At 35.0% G+C, this 24,781-nt stretch overlaps 1 protein-coding gene across 1 annotated transcript in view; it reads right to left on the reverse strand.

The window, feature by feature from the left end:
* LOC105233147 (uncharacterized) overlaps positions 1 to 20,065 on the reverse strand; it is a 33,500-nt gene extending 13,435 nt beyond the window's left edge. The window contains exon 1 of the mRNA XM_029553354.2: positions 19,853 to 20,065. Within this exon, the coding sequence (XP_029409214.2) occupies positions 19,853 to 19,973 (121 nt within the window). The 5' untranslated portion in view covers positions 19,974 to 20,065. The remainder of the gene's footprint in view (positions 1 to 19,852) is intronic.
* Positions 20,066 to 24,781: the final 4,716 nt, after the last annotated feature.

The following is a 24,781-nucleotide window of genomic DNA, read 5'->3' on the forward strand; positions in this document are numbered from 1 at the left end:
TAAATCTTTTTATGCTAAAGTGAAGCGTTGTTCTGATTTCTGAATTTCTTAGTAACAAAGTAGAAGAACTGAATATCTTCACGTAAAATGCAAAACAACAAAAATATTGAAATTAATTTTTTGGTGCTTACGATTCACCATATTTTATTACATTTATGTAGCAAACATTTTCTGCTTCCGATGTCAGATATAACCAATATATAACCATTTGATAACCAATATATAACCAATGTATAAGCATTTTATAACCAAAATATAACCATTTGATAACCAAAACTCAAATTTTGTTTCTAGGTGTGGTTTCTATTATATCGCTTTTCCTTCGCCTGTTATTTTATAAAAAGTGAGGTTGCGTTAGTTTGAATTTTAGGTGACGATTTGAGACCTTCTGCAAAGCTATGTCTATACTCTATCAAAAGAGACTAAAGAATAATTTAGCCGCCTAAATGAAGAACTTACTCTAAAATCACGAATCTCCTTAAATTTAAAGTCTTATTTGTTGGGAGATCGACAATGGCATTGCCTTTATTGCAGGAATGGCAGTTATGAGCAGAAATAATGCTTCAAAAGATACTAAAGTTCTTCGATTTATTTTTATCAGGTTTGAGACACATTCTTAATAGTCTCCCAAGTTCTTTAACAACCAATCTTAAAAATATTTTTGCGCTGAAAATTTAGCTACATTAAATATTATCACCTTAGTTGATAATTTTGTTTTATTTTTTAGATTAAGGACTTTTACCCCTTTCAGGAAATAGCTTTCCAAAAAAAATTCACTATGGCCTTGAAAACCTTGGACTTCAAAATATGTTTTGCGTACTACGTACTATGACTCATCATGAAGTATTGCCACTAAAAAACTCCATAACTTCAAGTCACTCGCTCACTTACATACATATGTCTTCCTCAAAACTCTACAGCTACACATACGTTTGTATGTAAGTATGGAAGTGATTTATTTATGTAAAATGACTAATTAAATTTCTACGATATTCGCATTTGCCGCACTATTTGCTCTGCTACTCCTTTATCTTTTGCATGCCTTAAGCTAATTAAAGACATTCCTTGGAAATAACCTTTCGATTATTGAATGCATGTGACGGCGACAAGCAATCCATATCTCCTTTAGCTGACAGTAGGTTAATGTGTCATAAATAATATGCATCGATAAGCAAATTATCGCTTGTCAATATTTTTGGGTGTCATGCCAACATGCGTATATGCGTAAATATTTCGTATATGAAATTGCTCAAAGCACGCACCACTTGAATGTGTACAACTCTATTAGTCGAGCTCACATATCATACACTCGCCCCTGACCAAAGAATTTATACAAATATGCTTATATTTCGTTTTTGTCACGTGATTTTCTGACAGTTATTAATAAATGTGTATATATATGCATACATATATAAAATACTAGCACAAATGCAAGTTCGGCAATTGCCATTTGGCATGCAATATTTCAGGCAAATATACCTCATCTAAATCCTCTTCACTCCATCACTCTATTACTCTGCTTCGTTGCAATTCAATTTAAACTAATTCAATTGTGTCTCATTGGTGCAAATCGATTTGATTTGTGGTTACTGAAAACTGCTTTTACATATGCATTTTGTTGTTATTATAAATTTAGATTTGTGCAGCACAATTTTTGGTCTTTTTGGCAAAAATTTGTCACATGTTCGAGAGAGTTTATATTAAATTTAATAAATAAACACAAGTTTGTGGGATTTGCTATTAACATCATAGAGGATGAGGTGGTCTGTAAAATAGACAAGTTTTTATGAATTATGTGAAATATAAATCTTTGCTGATAGTCTGATACTGTGCATCACTTTAGAACAGCTGATGAATTTTTGACAGCAAATTTTGAGTTAGAATTTTATTCGTTGGTGCATAGCTTGCGAAGACAGAAACATAAGGAGATTCAAAAATATTTGTTTAACTTAGAAAAAAAGGTTGTACAAACTATGAGCAATATGATGATCAAGGATAATATAATGCTAATGTTTTCTTGAAATTCTCTTATAAAAGAAAGAAAAGAAGAAAACACGTAAACTTAACTTCAGTTTCAGAACAGCTCTCAAAAGTCTGTTTTTATGTAGATTCCATTGCTTTGGATATAACAATTTTATTGCAGAAGATCAAAAATCCTATAAAAAATTATTATGAAAAAACAAAATGAATGAATGCCTCGAAGGAAATATCGGAAACCCTATATTTCACACTAGCATTTGATTTTTATCGGTTTATGTAACATTTATATGCTATAGCAGCCCGAGCTTAAAACTTTCTTCATGTATATATATCGCCAGAAAAAAAGTTTTCCATACAAGGATCTGATTTTTATCATTACGTTTGTGTGGCAGCTGCCACGCGTGCTTAAGTAGTCTTTCAAATTAACAGCTTTTTAAGAAAAAAGGCCGTATGGAAATTTTCAAAGCAATATCTCAAAAACGGAGACACTGATTCGGGTATATATAGACAGACAGACACAGTTTCGAAGTTTCTTCCTGGGGTTACAAACTTCTCGACAAACTTATGACGTTTTCTTTTCTCAATGCATATAAAGTGTAACATAAATACTCCACTAAAATATATGTTAAATTTTTACATGAGAAAAGATCAAAAATCGAAATTTACAGCATTGAGCTTAACAAAATTTAACGAGTCATAATAATTATTTTATTATAATATTTTTTTTTGTTTTGATTTTTTTTTAAGTAGGTGAAGAATCAATACCCGTATCAGTCTGTAGGTTCACCATCCTTTGAGCGAAGTTTGCCACCTCTGCTGCTATATGGTTAAACTTTTGACTCTCTCTTCTCTTTTGGCTTCTATAGACGGTTCTGATGACTTGTATACTCGCTCGTTTTCATCACCAGTGATATCAATGGGCATCATACTGGCTATTACTTCAACAACCGCACTTGATATTGTTCGGGAAGCACTGATAACTCTTAGTGCCGACAGCCTGTGCGCTGAGCTAAGTTGTCTGGCATATGCTTTAATGTCTCCACAGGGATCCATATAGGTGCCGCATATAACACAACCGATCTCATTAACTTTGCGAGTAAAAATAAATGTATGGAACTTACATAGCTTTTCTTTGCCATCATTCTAGGTGATTCTTAAAATTGAGTTTTGAGTTTGTTATTACTCCAAGATAGTTGTGGCTGTAAATGAATCTCACACTTCCCCATGGCGAGAGCTATAATTTTCTCTAGTTTTGTAGTACATTTGCCATTAATTTAACAGTTTTTAGTTGGTGGCTCCTTATCACATTATCATACATTACATTCCATAGAGAGAGGTCTGGTACTGAACTTTGCGGTACTCCACTCCAAATAGAGACAGCCAGATTTCAACTGACATAGCATGAGCATAGGGCAGAATATATGGTCAGTAAAGAACTATTACGAATTTTATTTGACATGATTTGAATACCCCGGCATACTTTATGTTAAATATAAAATATGTTTTCGTTTCGTTTATCTAAGGTTAATTTAGACAAGGGGTTCAGCTAATGACGAACTCAACGGCAACAAAATTTTAATAACTTCTTCAGTTCTGGCAGCGTCTATGAACGTTTAAGTTTTCTTAAAGAAATTTATTTAGCTATTTCTTTTACTACATCAAAAAATTATTTACTAAAATCAAAGCACGTATATTAAGTATTAATTGGCACTTTTCATTTTGTATAATACCGAATTCTATTGCAATTTAGACAGTGACTTCTCATATGACTTATTTACAATAGTAAAACTTCTCCTTAAACAATAAACCAAAAAACGTTTTATTAATGTTTCCGTACTTTCTTATATCAAATGCAATTGCTTGGCTTTTTTATTGCTTTTATATGTATGACTTTTTTGCAAGTGATCATCATTCAAAGCAGAGAAATTGCAAATTATTATCTAAATATTGCAATAAAAAGATGCAACCACATATTTTTCTTAATACCAACGAATAATGAATGAAATTCCATTAAAGCTTGAAGTGTTCTCTTTAAAGCGCTAAAGAATACTTATTTTCAACCGCAACCTGAGCTAGATATTCTGCCCCAACCTGTTCGGTGGCAAGTATGAGTATATGGGAGTATTGCATTTTAAATTAGCAACATACCGTGGTTTCTTGTATGCTTGGGTATGTACTGAACATTCCAGCAGTATTTGAACGGAAGGCCCAAGCGCACTTAAACACACATAACCTTTCATATATATGAGCAGACCTAATGCATTGCCAACGCATTGGTGGGATGGCTGGAAAATTGTTTATGTCATACATGGAGCTCATTAGTTGTGGAAAATTGACATACCAACGTGAAAGCCGGAAAGCGCGGTGGCGGAGTATAATTGTCAGCGGAATGATAAAGTGAGTGGGTGTTCTGGCGATTCTATGCTACACACACATAGATAACATAGATGTGTGTATTAACGTAGACACGTGAGCACGTGGCGTACTGGTACGCGCATATTAGTCACAGTTAGCCTTTTAAATAAAGCGCGGGCATTTGGAAAAAGGAGCAAAGCGAAAAGTAATGGCCAAAGGTAGAAGTAAATTGCGTAAAAGTCAATACTGCGCGGAGGGTAAAAGGAAATTATGATTAGTCGAATACGAAAACACACATATGTACTTCGTTGGCTGGCTGCTTACACGGCTGTGTAGCGGCGTATGCGTGTGTTTCTAATGTCTGCCAGAAGAAGAGAGTACTGAATAATAAATGTTAATAAGCTTTATGAGCAGCCATGCAACTTGACTGAGATACATGCATTTGGCGCGTGCCTTGCTACGTGCGTGCATAATATGTAATTTGTAGGTAAGGTCGTGTTAATAAAAAATGTGCAAACATACCCGTGCTTCGTGTACAAATAAAGTGGACTCTGTCCTTGCCGACAGACGTACTATACGCGTGTCGTGTGTTTGTTTAGTGCAAGATTTGTTAAATGTTAAACAACACTAGCTTCCATTAAGCGTATGGATTGCCATTCATAACTGTCGCACGCTCAAAGTTCACAACAAACATTCACATGCTCCTGATGGCAATATCTGTACGCAATAAGAGTAATAGATACGAGAGTGTAAATGTATACAAATACACATACGATCTCTGACCAGACGGATAAATCATTTAGGTGTAGTCGTGCAAGATACCGACAGACAAGTACTCGTATAAGCGAATCTGAAGCAAAATCTTTAACATTATGCTCCATATACTCACACAGATATTTTCCATTCGTGGATTCGCATGCAGGGAAAATTGTTTTTCTTGTCGCGTACTTTTGAGTTATGGTATTCGCAGGTGACTGCCATATCAACAACAATACCAACACGACCTTAGTAACGACCTGGACAAAGTCTTATCCAAACTATACATGTGTGGGGGAGGTGTCATCAATGGCATGTAACGTATTAAACAAAACCCTGAGTTTGAAAGGCGGTCACAAGCGCCAAATAAAGACCACATTTTATGTCAAAGGTACATTTTAAAGGTTAACAGTTGAAAGTGCAATTGTTTTTTTGGGTGTTTATAAACGAAGCTGTCAACGGCATTACAATAAAGTTTTAAATAATTGTTGGGAATCTTCATACGAACGCTGCAGCGGCCAAAACTGAATTTCTAAACCCCCCAACTAAAGGCGAAATGTTGTCTAAAACCATGCTGAAGTTGGATTGGAAAATATTAGGTAGATTCCTGGCTTGCCATGCAGCTATGATCCATGTTTGAAGATAATTCCAATCCCACAAAAAAAAAAAAATTATAGTAATATTAAAATATATAAAAAATAAATAGTATTCTGAATATACGAAAGATTGAGGCCTCCATTCCACAAATTGATGAGGAAAATCATTTCCAGTTACATCACATTATGTGAGTGCCACGGACCACGAACTTTGCTAGTGGTCATAACCCAGTGAACTGAAAAGTTCCCCGTGCAGTACCAACTGGAGTTAGTAGAAGATAGATATGGCCCGGAAAGATCATGAATTGTTTTTTCAATTTAAAAAAGTGGAATCATAAAACTGAATGCCGTTCTATTTAATACGATAACGACTAAACTAGTTCAAAAAGTTATAGCTTCATTCAAAATCTTCTCCCTAATATTTAATAATAATAATAATATTAGCCTTGAACTCATTCACAGTGCGTTCAGGGTTGGTCAAAGTGGCAAACCTCGCTATCAATAGCAACGAGTGTCCTTGTGATAAGACTGGTATGGGTGCCAGGCCTCAGTGGAATCATAGGTAATTATAAAGCTAATGAGCTAGCAAGGAAAGGCACCCTAAAACCGCTATCGATAGAATGTAAGTCAGTCGGGCTCTCGTATCCTCTTATGTTCTATTACTAGCTGAGCTGATCTACCATCAATACAAGCGCTGTCGCAAATGCCCAAGATCGAACGTAAGAAATCTAGTGGTCTATTTTCCATCAGAATCTATATGGAAAAAGATGAGGTGGAAACAACTTTCTACTACCTTCTTGACTGTCCCGCATTTGAGATGTCAAGACTTAAGAACTTGGAAGCGTATACATTCAGACATCCCATAGTTATTGTATATTTTTTTGCTCTAATGAAAATAGTAAGATTGCACAGATTTCCGTATATTAGATCATTAGGTACATATGTATAATGTTGATCCCATTTCAAGGTTTTGAAAATATTTAATATGTTCTCAAAATTATTAAGAAGATTATTAGATTACAAATTCTTTTTAACTGTGAATACAGGTACTTCTTTGAAATCAATGCGGCCTGACACCTTGAAAACTATACTAGTGAGTATTTTATGTGTATGTGTAAATTCAGCTTTAGCTGACATTGATTTCATTCAAATTAGTTAAACTAAAAAAGTTATTAACATTTGGTGCAACCGAAAGCTATAATACCTTTCACAAATATAAAAGATTTCTGACAAGAAATTTATTTTTCGTTCAGTGTGACTAACATCTATGTCCTATACTGATCCAACCTGAAAAATGTCTTTGGAGATTGGATAATTGCTTTAGACAATAACTCATTTCGAATTTCGTGAATACATCTCATCAAATAAAAAAGTTTTCCATACAAGAACTTGACTCCCATCGTTCGAATACTGCTGTGGTCCGATAACGGCTTTTTCAACAAATGAATAGAGTCTTGGTGAGAAACAGGCGGGTACAAGACTTCAGATTGATATTTAAAAAACTGAGGAACTAGTTCGCGTATACCATATACAGACAGACATGGTTTGGCAGAGCTCGCCAAGCTGATTATTTATATATGTAGGTATGGGCTTTATAGGTCCTCCGAACTATTCCTTAGAAACAGCGTGAAAAAATTAAAATACCGAGTCCAGGTAATAAAAAATATATGTACATATGTATGTACTAAAATTTGTAGAAACGAAACATTAATGTATGTATTTCATATGTACCTATTACTTTAAATGTGCGTCGCGGCCATACATCCATAAACTTGAACGTTTATGTTGGCGCCCTTGACTTTCTTAAGTTTTGTAAGTCTTTTAACATTTTTTATTTTTCAACTCAAACCACTTGTTGTTGTTCAAGTTAAATTTTTCTACGATTTTGAATATTTATGCTACTTTTTGACACTGGCTTATCGTCTTCAAGAAATATATACGAGTATACGAGTATGTAGTATACGCCAAACGAGCGAAGACGGTCATAAATATGTATATACATACATGCACGCATACATATATGCATGTGTGTGGTGTGAGAACGTGTAGCGTCTGCATTGTTTGAAGTTCAAGCTAACTTTTGAGTACGCGCCATCACACGTTCAATGCGTTTCGTGCATTGACTGGCTGGAAGTTGTTGTTGCGCGATGGAAATCAAATGGTGGGAGAGAGCTCAAGAGAATTTGCATAAAATTTCAAAGTCAAACAAATTGAGCGTGCGTTTGAAAAATACCAGCACGCTTAAACGCTTACATTTATGTACATACGTATTCAAATACCAGCAGCAACAACAAGGCGCCGGCAGAGCGAAGTACCTTCATCATAACAAGAGTGCTGAGCGAAAAAAATAAACGAAAAACTGGCCAACAGCTATAACCTGCGTTAAGGCAAATGTAGCGAGCAGCTTTAAAACGTGTGCCGTGCCTTTTTAGAAACCGTTGGCCAAAAGCGATCTGTGACGCATATTGTAAAAGTAATTATACAAACAATAAAAATAATATTAAAATCAATGCATTTGACGTGACGCCTGTCAACAATCGCACGTTCAGCTCTGATTCAATGTAAATGTCAATAAACGATTAGTATGGCAGACAATACCTGCATAAACGATGCATACATACATACCACCATACATACATACATACGTACACGTACGTGGGTGTACGTAGCGTTGCCAAAACGTTTTCCCCGCTTTGTTTACAAACACTTCACGGTATGTGGCGGTTGTGAAATCTATGCATGGCGGCATGATAATTGAATGATCCAACACTGACACTGACAGTGAGAAACCATGAAAGCAAAACTATTTAAAAGAGACAGTCCCAATAAATATTTCGAAATATTTTTGTGACCAATTGTGTACATTAGTGTAAACCGAATTGGAGGATTTATATGAAGATAGAACTTACGAATGGTTTGGACTACATAAAGCCATGTTTATTACTCTCAGTATTTTTGTACATGGGATGGGAATGTTGGAAAATGTATTGTAATTGAGAAAAAAACGCACTTTTGCAGTTGTATTTATAAAAAAATTATTAAATAAGCATCATTTAAAGAGAATATGAGCGAAATATGCGAACACAGCTTCAGAACAGAGATCAAAAAACGTATTTTACTGAAGTCACTTTGTCTTGAAAACTGAAAATGTTCACATTTATGCAGTGGCGTAGCTAGGGGGGTGGCGAAGGGGCCGTCGCCCCGGGCGCAACGATCTTCTGTGGCATTTAAAAACTCCGATTCGGGCAAAAATTCCTGCAAATTGTGTCAAAGGTGTACCAGATATAGGGCGAAAATGGGTTTTTTCTATGGCTTCTAATAAGACATCTTGTAAATTCACTATCAACTTCCCCAAAAACCTCATGAAACTTGTAGGTAGGTAGATAAAAGGGGGCGGCAGAACATCCTTGGCCCCGGGCGCCCGAAGTTGTAGCTACGCCACTGTATTTATGATATAGTAGCTATTAATGTTGACTGCTTATTACCATTTTATAACTGAAATTTTCTATGTAAGAGTTTATACTCAGAAAAAAGGGGTTAGGGTAGTCAGAATTTTCAAAAAATTATTTTTTTTTGCATCCTCGTTAAGTGTAATATCTTAGAAATATTCTCTGAAAACTCCACGTGGATCCGGCAATTAATTTTTGAGTTATTCGGTAAATAACAAAGAGAGCTCGGGCACTTCAAAGCGCTCGAGAGCAGGTAGCTAGCGGCAGAAACTTTAAGCGCGTTTTTCTCAAAACTATGTTTTTTAAAATGGTGACAACTGTAACTCGAAAACCGCTCAGTAGATTTTAATGAAATTTATATACCGCTTTTAGAATACATAATAAACTCGGGACTGATCGAAAGATTTTTATTTTTTTTTTAACTTCGATTTTTTAAGACCAATTAACTGTTGATTTTTTAGCAAAAATTTAGAAAAAAATTTCCTGAGGCCGTCATTTTGTACATTTTGAAAAAAAAAATCCTTCGATCAGGCCCCGGATTATCTATTTATAAAACTATTTTTTTTTTCGATTGATTTTAGATGAATCTCCAAGGATTTATGGTTGTCACCGCAAGTACTTTTTTTTGGAACAGGGTCTACACAAGCAACTATAACTTTGGCAATTAATTTTTTTTTTAAATTTTCGTGTCTTCAAGTAAATACATTTTAGAATAATGCCATATTACTACTTTTTTTTAAAATAACATGATTTAGTAGCAAAAAAAGAAATACTGAAAACTCTCATTTTTTCGAGCCTCTGACTACCCTTAACCCCTTAATATATATTTTGTATTTTTTTTTTTAACTACAAAAATTGGTGGTCAATAGTTATTTGTTCCTGCACAGATGAAACTTGCGTTATCAACACGATATTTTTTTAAACTTTTTTTATAAATTCAGCAATATTGATTCCACAAAGTATGCTTTTTCTTTTGTTAAAATACTTTTTGATATTTTTTTAAGGTTAGTTTATCAAAAAAACATCTTAAAAAAAATTAATTTCAATCGCTACAAAACAATTGATACCTAAAAGATATGTTAATAAAAACAGTAGTAAAACAGCGTAATATATTAATGTAACGTAAGACCGCTCAGACCCTAGTAAACGTGAAAAAAAATAAAGTAATGCAAACGCTCGCATATTCACATATTTACACCTATTTGCACATACCGATTGTGTTTATTTGGTTGCTTGAAAACAAACTTTTGGCTACGCTTTAGCGTTAATTGATATCTCGGGGTCATTGATATGGAATTTACGTTTCGCTTTGTTAGTATTATAACGAATTTTGCTTCAGTTTATTTTTTCGGCTATTGCAAATCTGCTGCGGAACTACGCAGCGTATGAGTAATGGGAATTTGTGAAATTTCAGTGTCGCACTCATGTGTACTATGCATATAGGTATACAAATATATGCAGCATTTATGCACATATAAACTAAGTGCATTAAATTAAAGCATTATAACCATGATATATTGCAGTTTTGGGAGACACTTAATGTAAGACACAGGGACTTAAGCGTTGATTTCGAATATTAAATCAGTATCCAGCACAATATTTAAGCTAGAGTAAGGAGTATTGCTGCCACAGGTTTCCACTCTTCAAAGCTATTTTTACATAATTAATAATATTTAACATATGTTGTGACAAAAAAGCACCCGGAAATTGTAAAGTATCGAACAAAGAGTTTGTCTTATATTTAGTATTTCTAACTGAATTTCATGTGCGGAATCGTTGCGAATGTTGGAAAAGGCTTATTGTGATTCATACACTTTTTTGCTCGACTCGTCTCGATAAAGCTGATTTTTTTTTTCAAAAATCGTACGTACTCCGAGCCCAATTTCATGGAGAGAATTCTAACTGCTGATGAGACATGGGTTTATGAGTTTAATTTACAAGCAAGTCAACAATCAGGAGAATGAATGGGAAAAAGGAGCCGAAGCCAAAAAACTACGCCAAAGCCGCTCAAAAAGGCGGACAATAAGCTGTTCTATTTGACCGCATTGAGGCTTTAGCATGAGAACATCCGATGATAATACACCACCGCATGAGCTCCGATTGTGACCGATTTTAAAGCCAAAAACGCATTTAAAACCACCGTATTCACCAGATTTGGCTCCGTGTGATATTTTCTTGTTCTACAAACAAAAATTGTAACTCAAACAAAAGAAAATTCGCTTGAAGAGTTGAACGCCATTCCAAAAAGTGTTTATGAAAAGTTTTCCGAAGACAGGAAAAATTGCTAGCATAATTCTATTACATCTGGTGGCGATTACTTTGAAGACGAAAAAATAAATATTGAAGACAAATTAAATAATTTGCGTTCGACTTACAATTTCCCGGTACTTCTTTGTCATAATGTCACAATATATTTAGAACATTATTGTACATAAACACATTTCAATGTTCTTAAATGCAATATTAGCTGTCTTAGCCCTACTTCTCCTCGTTTTTGCTCTATATTCAAAAAAATTTATATTTAAAAACAACAACAAAGTTATCGAAATAAATTCGTCCAAGAAAATTTCCAATTCCTATATGTTTTGCTATTCTTTTCAGATTTGAAATCAGTTTTACTATTCTGAATGGTTTAACTGAATAATGAAAACACAAATTTATTAGTTTTTCTCGTTTTTTTTTGAAACTTAAAACTTAAAATCAATTACAGTAATTAACAGGAAACAAAAAGAAAGGGTTATTGCAACGTTTCTTTGGCAAAAAAAAAAATAATTTCTTCCCTCAGAAAAAACGATGCATTCATCTGAAGGCAGGTTGGCGCAGGTTTGCACCACAATTGCTGCCCTTTTGTTTGAGCATGTGGCATGGTTTTTTCGAATCACAGCAGAGTAAGGCTTTACAATTCGAATAAAGCTGTCTCTTATACATCAAGCATTACAGCTTATTATAGTGAGGTCTTCTATTATAAACGATCTTTGAACATTCAGTTATACAACCAAAACAAATATATTTTCGTTAGTGTGTTTCTAAATCTTTCTCGATAACTATTTAGTAGTATCCAACATCATTTGATATATATCTCGTTTGAAAAATTCTTTCTAAAATCTTTCGAAGAAAAGAAAAAATTTATAAAATAGTAAGTACGACGGTCATACGAGGTATGACAATTAAGTAATGAGACTGATTCCATAAAAACCGTACATTAAAAAATTATTCCACAACTCTACCATACCCTTCAAAATATTCCCCTTGTGCAGCTATACAAGGATTCCTGTGCGTTTTCCATGCTTCGTAACATTTCTGGATCGCTTCGACTGGGATGTCCGCGAGTACGCTTTTCACGGCCGCCTGGATGCCCGTAATCGACTCAATATGGGTTCGTTTGACCACCGATTTTGTTTTAGGAAACAAAAAGAGTCACAGGGTGACATGTCGGGCGATCCCTTTAGAGACCAAATACTGGGACAAGCTGAGAGCGGTGTGGCACGGGCGTTGGGGTGATGAAGGATCCAGTTACGAGCGATGTCTGGGCGCACCCTGTTGACTCGTTTTCGCAATTTTTCGATTACTTGGCAATAGTAGGCTTGATTCTCAGTTTTCCCCGGTGGAACGAATTCTTTGTGGCTATCAAAAAGGCAATAATCATCGTTCTCACCTTCGACTTGCTCATGTGAGCTTTTTTCGGGCAAGGGGCGCGCGAAGACAACCAGTGTGAGCTTTGACGTTTGGTTTCCGGGTCTAAGAGCACTATCACCATACACTTTTACAATTTTAGTTTACGTTTCCGAACCCGTTTCGCCCAATCTGGCGCAACATTTTATCGCGACGCGTTGTTCTTGATTTCGTTTTTCCATTTTCGTGACGAGCACTACAAACACACGTCTACTCAACTTGACGCGGCAGGCGAACTAAACAAGCTAGAGCGATGGTACATATATCAATGGAGGGATGCCGGAAAAAAAGAAGGGAATTTCAAGGTTACGGGTTTACCACAAGCGCGGCAATAAAATCAGTCTCATTACTTAATTGTCAAACCTCGTGCAATAAATATTGAAATTTTCAACAGCTACTATTGAATGAATTAAAAAACATCATCAGTGCTAATCTTTAAAATTTCGGTATAAAACTCCTCCTAGATCAATACTTATGTCCATAATTGAATATATACAATTAATTGGTTGAGAATTCCTAAAAGAAAAAAGCATGATGTTGCATGAAAAAGATTGCGCTAACTACAAGTATGTATATCAAACGAGTATTGTTAGCATTAATAACTACTCTATTTCATATAATCAGCATCGTTTAAGTATAATAATGTTTTTCAAACGAAATGTAAAAAACTAAGGCTAAATTTATGTGTAATATTTTCTAGTGACAGCATTTAATGATACGAACTATGAATTGGGCAAAATTCGGCATGAATTTTAACAAATAATATGCTATCATGAATAATCTGCTCTTGTCGATGACGAGAATACAGAGACGTCCTCTCTGAGAGTATTTAATTGATAACCATTGGCAATGAATATGAAAAAATTATAAATAAATATAATGAATAATTAGTTTTCTCTTTCAGCGTAATATTTTTATTGAAATTTTATATTGTTGTGATAAGGTCTCACTTTCCTTTTGTTTTTCATTATTTATGAGAATTGCATTTTTTTCACGGCAGTCGGTTTTTCCTGCTTAATAATCATAACACACAACGCGATAAAAAGCATTTTAATTCTGTCCAAAAACCGAATTGCTATTGAAATGCAGCGTTTCACAAATGCGCACCACCTGCACCCAAACTAAGGCGTAAGATTTGCCAGACCGATGCATTAACATGCGCGTCTACTACAGTTGAGTGCAAAAGCTGCACGAGTATTAAAGTGAAAAATGACCGAGTTGATCGGCCGCTTTGTTTAAAGCTCAATTAGTTGACTACACAAACGCGCCGAATGTTGCACAAAATAGCAAAAGAAACTGCGAAAGCATAAATTATTTTATAAAAACCATACAACAAATTGCGTAGACCGAAGCAACGGACGCAAAAAGAATCGAACCGAACCGCACAATAAATTGCGCAAAAAGCTAACAATGCGAAGTTCGCAGTGCTATCGTGCCCCAAATGCAAAATAAAGCGAAAAATATACAGTTATGTATATAAAAATCGCATTTGGAAATCAAAAAATATACGAAAAATGGTGCACATATGCACTCAAAAATTTTAACGTTTTTTATGGTTTTTTTTAGTGTATTGGTTATTTTTTGGCTGCACGTGGAAATGCTATACAAATATGCACAATTCATTTTTTGTGGCATTAAAAACTTACCACTAAATTTATTTATAACATTTCGACTCTTTCTTTTATAGTAAGCCCAATGTTGTTTAAAACAAACAAATAAAGAAACGAAAAAGCCGATTTACCTCGAGAAAATATGAATATGAAATATGGTCAGAAATATGTGTAGACGCGAAATTTGCATTTTATTATAGCATTTTATGCGACCGCAAGGTTTGTTTGGAATTTCGTGTATGCAAAAACAAACATGTGGATACATATGTACACATAATTGAACGTGTGGCTTGTATGTTTGTTTTCACAAAATATTACTAAGGCAGCGCGTATTTGGTGTTGAATCCGCACTTAGGCGGTTTTTGAACCCGCTTTTGGCGAATAGTTGCGTCACAGCTGCATGACCTTCAAAAACCAGCGAATAAAAAACCAAAAATGAAGATAATGTATACAAATGGGTATGGCAGTAATGAAATGGCATAGAAAAAGTTATTGACACCTAGTGGATTTTGTGGTAATTTTCAAACAAACATTGTACGTTTTTGGTAACGATGTATTCATCAGTACGTTTTAAAGTTCATAATACAAATAAAAAGTTATAAAAGTCAAGCTAAAATTAAAAAAACTCAAATTATAAAATAAAACATAATTATTTTCATATTTTTTATCAATCTACTGTCATAAAGTCCAAGACCTTTAATTTCCGACTTTTAAATAAATTTTAAATAAACAAATTTTCTATGACTTTTGAAGTGTTTTCAACACTTTTTTTGTGCAAAAGTCTTTGTATGATTTTCAATTGATGCCAGACAGAGTTTGTTGACCGACTTACATATGCAGCATGCTGCATGTTAGCACCTCGTCTACACGAGCTTAAGTGTATTTCTTAACAAATTATGGCTGCACAGGGTGCGCCATCATTCGGTATGTAAATATTGAATAACTTTGCATTTGCCAACCAATTAGTTGGTTTGACATATTTTGGTAACCAAAGTTATAATCGTGATACGTTTAAAAACGAAGGAATGCTTTGAAATCGTGTAGCTGTACACGTAAATTGTGGATTCACAAACTGCTACAAATTACAGCAGATATGTGTGGCAGAGATAAGGTAATATTATCCCAGCGAATGTAAGAGTTAAGTGGTAAAATACCATTGGCCTTTTCCCAAGGGACAGTATTACCAAAAGGATTAACTCCACTAAAGTCAAGATTACTTTAGGCAACAAGGCTGAATGAAATGATTCCACTCTCGAGCTACTGCTTAGAGATAGAGCAATCTAGTGATACACTAACAGCTCGAAAACAAGCTTTCCATACCTTTATGAAATTTTTCGAGCATTTTTCAGGCAGAAGTCTATGCCGTAAATCGGTGCATAGATATAAACCTCTAACGCAACTATCGAAACGAACGCATAACCATACTTAGCGATAATCAAGCGGCACTTAAAGCAATCTCCTCATTTGAGATCAAATCACTAATGGTGCAGGAGTGCAGAGAATGATTGAATAGCCAAGCGGCACGCAACCAAGTGCAGCTCATCTGGGTACCATTTCTCAAAGCTATGATCTGGAACGAACTGGCTGATGAGCTTGCACGCTGCGAAGCATCCACTAAGTTGGTAAGCACTGAATTCTTCATTGGTCCCCATACCATAATGCATCTGCTCCGCAAGGAAGAAGGAGTAGGCAGAGATGGATATTGGCGGCAAGTACCTGGCTACGGCATGCCAAGTAGCTAATTGGGGGTATAAGCTAAGCAGGTTTAAATAAGCAAGCAACCGCCCTAGGGATAAACTCAGACTAATGGTCGCATTTTATACTGGTCACTGCAAGCTGAAGAAGCTCTTACATCACATGGTCCTAGATTCTTGCGTAAATTACCGGTTATGCGACAGAGAGCCTGAAAAACCAGAATATCTTCTAATTAACTGCACTGCAGTCTGCAGACGCTGGTTAAAGGCCCTTGCATCCCTGTTTCCAAATACGGCCCACATAGATTCGCTACCACCAAGCAGAAAATGAACATTATTAATATGATGTGGCTAGATGAGTCAGCAGACCTAAGGTCGCGGTGCATTTCTAGTTTATCAATCAATCAATCAAATTGTCGATTATTTCTATTAGCTCAGAACTTCCCCATTTTACCCTGACTGATGGTATTAATAATAAGCCAAAATAGCGTAATTCTGAAAAATAAAACCAGTTCTATGAAAATCACTTGCTTGATCAAAGCATGAATATTTGCGTCGATGTAATGCCAGGTAGTTGCTCCAACGATTCGGTTCAGTTTCTATGACAAATATTCGTAAAAATATGAGAAATTAAGTATACATTTTTGTTCATCATATTTCACTCTTCTGAAATCTTTTTGGAAAACAGTAGTATTTCTTGGACTATTAATTATAAAACCTTAGTGTTCAAGTTGTTTAGTCGAAGAGACCTAAACCCATGTCGTCGTCTTCCTCGGACTCCGACTCCTCCTTTTTGGCTTCTTCCTTCTTTTCGGCAGCAAAAAATCACTGAGAAAAATGTACCGGGAAATAACTAAAATAACTTAGTTTTTTTTTGTGTATGAAATACAAATACAATTATTTTTTTCTTTTCAAAGTTAAATAGATATTTATTTTATTTATATGCTACATAAAATATGAGGCACACTGTACATGTAAGTTCGTACGTAAACAAATTTAAAAATAATACTTAAACAAAAAAATATTTAGAGTATTATAAAACTATTTCCATATGCAAAGTAATATACGTTGTCATTAATCAAACCAATCTTGCAGGAATTTTACTTGCTTGACAACACCACAACGCGAACAACACATGAAAGCAAAACTCTATTAAAGTTAAAGCAAAGAGTAAAGTGTATGATACATACAAACCTTCCTACATACATATCAAAGATTTTGAGAAATATTTAAATGAAATAAAAAATCATTGATCTTAGAAAGTCAGCGTAAAAAATGTTTTCCAAGAACTTTCGACAATTCTAAGTTCTTTTAAAGTTCTCATAATTCAAAGTGAACATGCAAAAATATGAATATTTGTATGCAGAATATAGTGCTCAAAATATCGTGCTCATTCTACGTATTATTATATATTCTATGTAGCATTTTATAACCTTCATACTTTTAGACTTAAAACATTCGTGGGTATAGCACCAAAAATTTAAAAATCCGAGTTTCAAATTTTCACTAGCTTATGCCGTTCTCACAAGGCAGCGCTTAACCCAGCTTAGCTAATCAAAACACGACACTAGATTACCTCGAAAAGTGCTAATGATAATTTGTACAACATTGACTGATGAAGGTTGTATATAAAACTAATAGTTGGAGTTTTATGTGGCCAAAGTTTCACCGTTTATTGTTGAAGCTGGGTGTGGTATAGTACCATATACTTATTGTATGTACATATGTTAGTGTTGCACAATATGTATCGACATTAATTTGAAAACATATCTACTTTTAGTGGCAAGCAAAATATGACAATTTTATGAAATTTTACTAAGAAATATTACCAAAACAAGAAAAAGTTTCAATTTCGGCTGCAAAGAAAACATTAAGGCTTTTTTTCTGTAGCATAAAAGGGTAAAAAAATGTGTATCTGGTTTTTGATCGTTCAGTTTATAGGGCAGCAATATGCTATAGTAGTCTGATCAGAATAATTTTTTTCAAAAATTTTACCGTTACCTTAGAAAGAAAATTCGTGCAAAATTGAATGAAGATAGCTCGTTAAATAAAGAAGTTTTCCATACAGGTGCATGTATAAGAAGGTTCACTTTATACAAGTATGACAGTTATATGTTATAGAGGTCAAATATCAGCAATTACGAGAAATGAGCGGCTCCTTTGAAAGAAAATGACATATGCGAAAATTCAGATCGATAGCACAAAAACTGAGAGACTAGTTCCTGTGTTTACAGATGAACAGATAGATCTGCATGGCTAATTCGACTCAACTCGTCACGCTGATCATTTATATATACGTATATACTTTATAGGGTCTCTGATATTTCCTCTTGGGTATTACAAACTTTGAACACAGATCTCAAATATACCTTGTTCAATGTATAATAACCATGAGTGGTTGAATCTTTTCAGAATTTATTAAACCGCTTGGACGGGATTCCTGGATTTATATTATTGATATTTTTTCTACACTACCCCTACATATATATTATTTAAATTGAAGTTGTGTATACTCGTATTCCAAAACCATTTTTAAATTGTACTCATTTCAACTGTTATAATAGATGCTTATTATTGACGAAAATATATATATTTGAAGGGTTTACATGGTCTTACGGTTTTCAAAAAATCGATTTTTTTATTATTAAATTCTACATAACCTCTAGAATATTGTCCAAGTTGATTCGAGTAATATTTTCGGAGATATAGCCTTGAGGACTTGTGCGCTCGAGGCCAGCTAGGTTAAGTGCGCCGTCTTTAAATACGTTTTTCTCAAAACTGTGTTTTTGAACTCGGTTGGCAAGATTTCTTGAGAACTACTCAACCGCTCTCCACGAAACTTTACACAGGTCTTTGAGTTCCAATTATTAAAGACATGGGAGTTTTTTTTTTACATTTTCAATAACAAATATTAGAAAAAAAATGTTGCGAAATTTTCACTGAAATTTTTTTTTTATATATGTAAATGTCTGTCAAAAATCAAATTTTCAGGTTTTTCCTTCGTCCGTGTTATCTAAAGCACGTATTTTTTCACTTTAGATAATCCTTTAAGAACTTATAATGCCAACACCGGCGCACTTTATTTCCCTGGGGATACTGGAAATGGTGTCGCAATGGCCGAATTTAAAATATTTTTTTCCAAAAACTCCATAATTTTCTTATAATAGTGTGTAGGTTTGTAACAATAAAAAATTTCAAAAAATATTTTAATTTTTGTATGAAAACATTGTTAAAATGGATTGTTTTTTACTCGATGAAACCCATGTAACCCCTTCAGTTTATCCCAATTTTTTATTTTTTAAGTGTATAATTATCTAAAATTCCATTATGCATATATAAGTATGCTTAGTGATCATCTAATTGTTTTTAATACACTAGAATGTTAATTTCTTAATAATTTTATTTTTTATAAAAAATAAATTTTTATCACTTTGGAGCAGTTAAATGGAAGTAGTGCAGAATAAATCAGGCAGTGAAGTGAATTACTTATAATTTTTTTTTTCTTTTTTTTATAAATTTGTCACATTCCATATCACATTTTTTAAACTATCATTACCCCCATTTCCAAATTTTCAAATTTTGTCTCATTAGCATTAGCATTCACGGAATTTTCCAATCAGTATAACATCATTTTCCGTATCACATATTAATGAATATTTTAGCTTAATAATCAAGGAACACACATTTTCTATTCTCATTAAAAACTAAACACATTTCTCACATAATTTTTTTCATCATACCTTTATATTCGTTAAATTTATAACTTCGCACTAAATTAGTTAGAAGCAGGCAAGCTAAAAACCGCGCGCGTTCACCACCAAGAAAAAAATTAAACTGACCAAATAATTTGCCAAATTTCATACAAAAATGTGCTCACTTTTAGTAACAACTGTTTTAAAGACAGAAATAGTGTGCAATGCTTGAGCTTGGTGCAATATGTGGTAATCGAATAGTAAGACATAAATGTTGAGTTGTACTTACACACACACACACACACACAGCTACGAGTAATAAATAAGTTAACGCATGTAGTACTAAATTGGGCTGAGTTGAGTAGGGCTAAGAGCGCTAAAAGCGAAGAGCGAAATTGCGTTGAATCAGTTTCAGTGAATGCTCCAACAAGGCCGTCCGAAACAGTGAATGGATTTGGTAATACTCTCCAATGCAAACGCTTGTATAGAGCAGAGTGCCGCTCTCTCTCTGTTGTTTATGCACGCGATGCAATCTTAAAGATCATGCGAGCGGCCAGAGTAGGTCACTCAGTCAGCAGCGAGGCAGTAGGTGCAGCAGCCAAGCATTAAAGCCAGCCGGTCCAAAATGCATGCCACCAGCCAGTTGTTTATACTGTGGGTTTTTACTGCGATTGCAACGTGCAACTTGAGTGCTGTTGTTGTTGACTAACCGATACAGCTGTTGCATAATAAAAACCAACACTTTGACTGTTGATTCACTTGTGCTTTTCGTATGCAGTGAATGGCGTCAGCGATGACGTCGTCGCTTTTAAATTACCCACCAATTACCAGTTTTTTTATCTCTCTTTGCGTTTACTTTTCTACGAATTATGGGTTTTCTTTAAGTTTTTACACATTTATCAGTACAACGGCTACGCTCAAAACGTTTGGTGCGCATGCGTAGTTCACTATAAACGCTTAGCACTCAATTTTAGTATGATACATTCACCTGTGTTGCCAGCCATATAGGTAAATGCTCCATTTAAGTGAACATTAAATCATGTTTAACCTTGAGCTTTGAACCAAATGGTTTTACGATAGGCGCTTGTGTGAATACTATACACTGACATAAATTGTTTTTGGAGTCTAGCAACATGTTGCAAAGAGTATGAGAAGTAGTTTTGTTCACATAACAACTGTTATCAGTTAGATTATCAGAATTATTAGAAGAAATCTACCATTATCTAACAAGTATAATTAAAAAAAGATATATCAACATAATCTGATATAGAAGTATAAACATTAGACAGGAACTTATTATTCAATGTTTGGAATATATGCGGCTGTGAAATAAGCGGTTCGCTATATAAATGTGTAAAAATCTTTATACTACTCGCCAACGAGGTTGTGCGCTGGGTTTATGATTCGTCTTGTAGATACCAATTCCAATGAAAACGAAGCAAACTCGGATGTAAGATCCTACTTTTGATGACGACCACAGCAAACGTATGAAAGACTAAGATTTAAGGGTATGTACCTGGAACATCCGGTCTTTAAATTGGGAGGGTGCCGATTCCCAGGTGGTTGATGTTCTCGTAAAAATAAAGGCTGACAAAACCGCCGACAAAGAAACGCGATGGATTGAATAAAGAGGGAGACGATAGATCTTTTGACATTTGCTACAGAGACCATATAAAGGGGTGCATATTTGGTGTGGTATTTGTGATGGGAAAAAGACTCAGTCGTCGAGGCTGGAATTCACTCCGGTGGATGAGCGTCTATTCACAATCGGCATTAGAGCAACATTTTTCAACACTGATTTGCGCCCAATTCTCTAAGGTAAGAAGGACGATATAACCAAGGAAGCCCTTTAAGAGCGGCTGGAGCGAGCTTATGAGCACTATCCTCGCCAGCAAAGAAGGCATATTTGGTAAAACAGTTGGAAATTCAGCCTCCATAGCGATACCTCTCGAAAGGAGTTGAGGCTAATTGACCTGGATTGACTATGCACGGGGCCGAAACATGATTATCTGTAGTAACAGATTCGAGCACACGAAAATTTATTAAGCTGCTTGGTTTTCCCCGGAAAATATGTCTCCAGTGTCCTTGATCTGTGTGCGCTCCGAGCACCTAGCATCGACTCGGATCACTATCTTGTGGTAGCGAAGATATACGCCCACCTCTGTGCAGTAAAGCACACCCGTCAGCAAACACGGGGTATCACGTCGAGAAGCTACAATCACAACCGACAGCTAAGCGGTTTTCTACGCAACTTGCACTCGTGCTCTCTGAGAGAAATACCAAGAATTGAAAAGGGAAGCAAGACGCATATGTAGACAAAAACGGAAAGAGTCCAAAATGCATGAGTATGAGGAGCTTGAGAAACTGGCTTGAAAATTCGACGAAAAGATGTGGCGACTAATGGGAGGTTTCAAGATCGGATTATACTCTCGAAGGACTCAAAAGAATCAAAGTGGTGATCTTTTGGCTGAAAAGAAGACTCCCTATCGTGCGATTTCTTCAATCTATTGCTGGAGAAAATAATACGAGGTGCACAGCTAATTGAGAAGGTTCAAGTTTCTGATTGTGAAAGACTCATAGCATTCCCGACTTGGCTCAAACTCACAGTTATAACTTTGAAGTCTTAGATAATTTCGTCTACCTTGGAGCCAACATCAGCGCCAACAACAATATCAGCCTTGAAATCCAATGCAGAATCACTCTTACCAACAAGTACTTCTTTGGATAGACGAACAAAGGCAAAACTCTAAAAGTCACTCATTATTTCCGTCTTGCTATATGGGCGTGGCCATAGACTTTGTCTGATCAGTCGGCCTTAGAGTAAACATTTTATATGGCATCTATATGCCATAATTGTCCGAAATCAGTGGTTTCGACGAAAGTTGAACTTTTTGTGAGGAAAATACGAGTGCAATATTTCAGGTCAATATCTCAGAAACTCGCTTATATTCAGACGAACAAATGGATAGGCTGATTGACATACGGACATGGATAAACATGGACGTTTCAAATATCGTGGCAAACTTAATATACTATTTTCGTTAATACAACTTCATCTTCGCCTTCTCCTTCACCCAGCGTAGCTTTGGAAACATCACACTTTTGCGAAACAATACCTATTAGGATCAGCACCAAACTCCACTCCATTGTTATTATTTAACTGGCATAAAAATCTTTGTTCTTGAACACGTTTAAGTTCTTATTAATATTGAAATTCGACTTTAAAGATATATACTTCATCATGCAGATGGCATAAAATTAAAATAAGTGCATTACCATTAAAATTTCATGGCAATTAATACTTAATGAAGAAATAAAATTAATTATATAAATCATTTAATTAAATTGTGTTAATCATTTTAATTCATGAAGTATTCAATTGACACACTTGACTCTGATCGATATCAATTAAATTGAAATGTAAGTGAAATATGAACAAGTGACACGACATTAAACGCTTAGCCTCACCCAACCCGCCCACGAACCTTTCAAGCGCCAACAACCACAAGTAACCCGCACTTTTAAGTTCCCGCTACCCTCAGAGATATTTCGAAGCCAACGACCGCAAAGTGTTGGAAATTATTTAATACGCATTCGAGTCATGTTGCGTTGAGCGGCGCTTATCTCGCCAGCATATAATGACTGTCAGCGGCAGTGGCAGCCAGCAGCCGCTGGCACTTGGCTGTTAGCTGTTGGCTGTTGGCAGCTAGCAACAGGCAAATGGCAAATGACTTTGCTTTGTGTTTGAGGACCACCCCCACCAGCGCTAGCACCAGTTTGGCTCGTCGGCGACAAAGTGAAACGGTACGTTGCTTTTCATTGATGGTGTTAACAAAAAGTTACAATCGTTGTAATAAAATTTTACGCATGCGGTCTGTGTGTGTGTTGAGCTATGCGTGAGAGCAATATGTGCAACGTGTAATTTATTGTTAATTACATAATATTTTAACTACTCATTAAAAAATTATGTTGTCACTACAAACAATGCGGCATATCGCGCTATATATTCATAGGTACATATGTATGTATGTACGTATAATGTCTCTTTGTTCTTTGTGTTGTGCTTAATAATAGTTTTTATTGTTTACCTTTTTAATGTTAATTTTTTTGTTACAACCTGCAGCATACGCCACTGTAGGTAAAAAATACCACTGCCATTACACCAGCGAGTACTCATTTTAGGCAACTCTTTTTCCGACAATTTGGCATTTGATGCTGATGATAGCTTTAAGTATATACATACTTTGTTCAAATATTTTTGGTATTGCATTAAAAATCACTCATAAAATGTTTCGCGTATGTGAAGTTTTCATCAAATTTCATCTTCAATGGTATTGATATATGTCGTATATGTACCTCGTCTTCTCAACTTTTACACCCAAAAACTGCAGTGGACTCAAAAGAACCACAAATTGAAACTACACATAGGACATAATATATATGTATGTATTTTATATAAGTATATATGTACTTGTATATTATTCGCCGCATATTTTACATAATATATATAAATCAAAAACACAAATTTATATATGTATATACTTGAAGTATTTTTTGAACATGTGGTGCATTTGTAGAATGTTGAAGTACTCCACAATATGACGCTCTATAATGCCATAAGTCCATACCAAGTCAGGTCTACACCAGCTGATAACCAAACGATAGCTGCTGCCGGCTCTCCAAGCGTTGGTGAGTCGTCAATCGAACAAACTATGCAAGCTGTTCAAACAAACAGGCGGTACTTACTTTAATATCCTGTGTTTAATCGAAATTTTCCTATTCTACGCTCACTTTTAAATCAGAATTTAAAAGTTTTTTTATGCAAGAAAATAATGTGGAACTCTTCTTCATATGATATGAATATAATTTTCTTTTACAAAATCCCTTTCTGAAGAGATTTTTTTTGCCAAAAAACATGAAACTGAGCTTTAAATATTGAATAAGTTTCCGTAAGCGGGTAAGTTTTAAATTTAAAGA

The sequence above is a fragment of the Bactrocera dorsalis genome, chromosome 4 (genome assembly GCF_023373825.1).
Source record: "Bactrocera dorsalis isolate Fly_Bdor chromosome 4, ASM2337382v1, whole genome shotgun sequence".
Taxonomy (NCBI): Eukaryota; Metazoa; Arthropoda; class Insecta; order Diptera; family Tephritidae; genus Bactrocera; species Bactrocera dorsalis.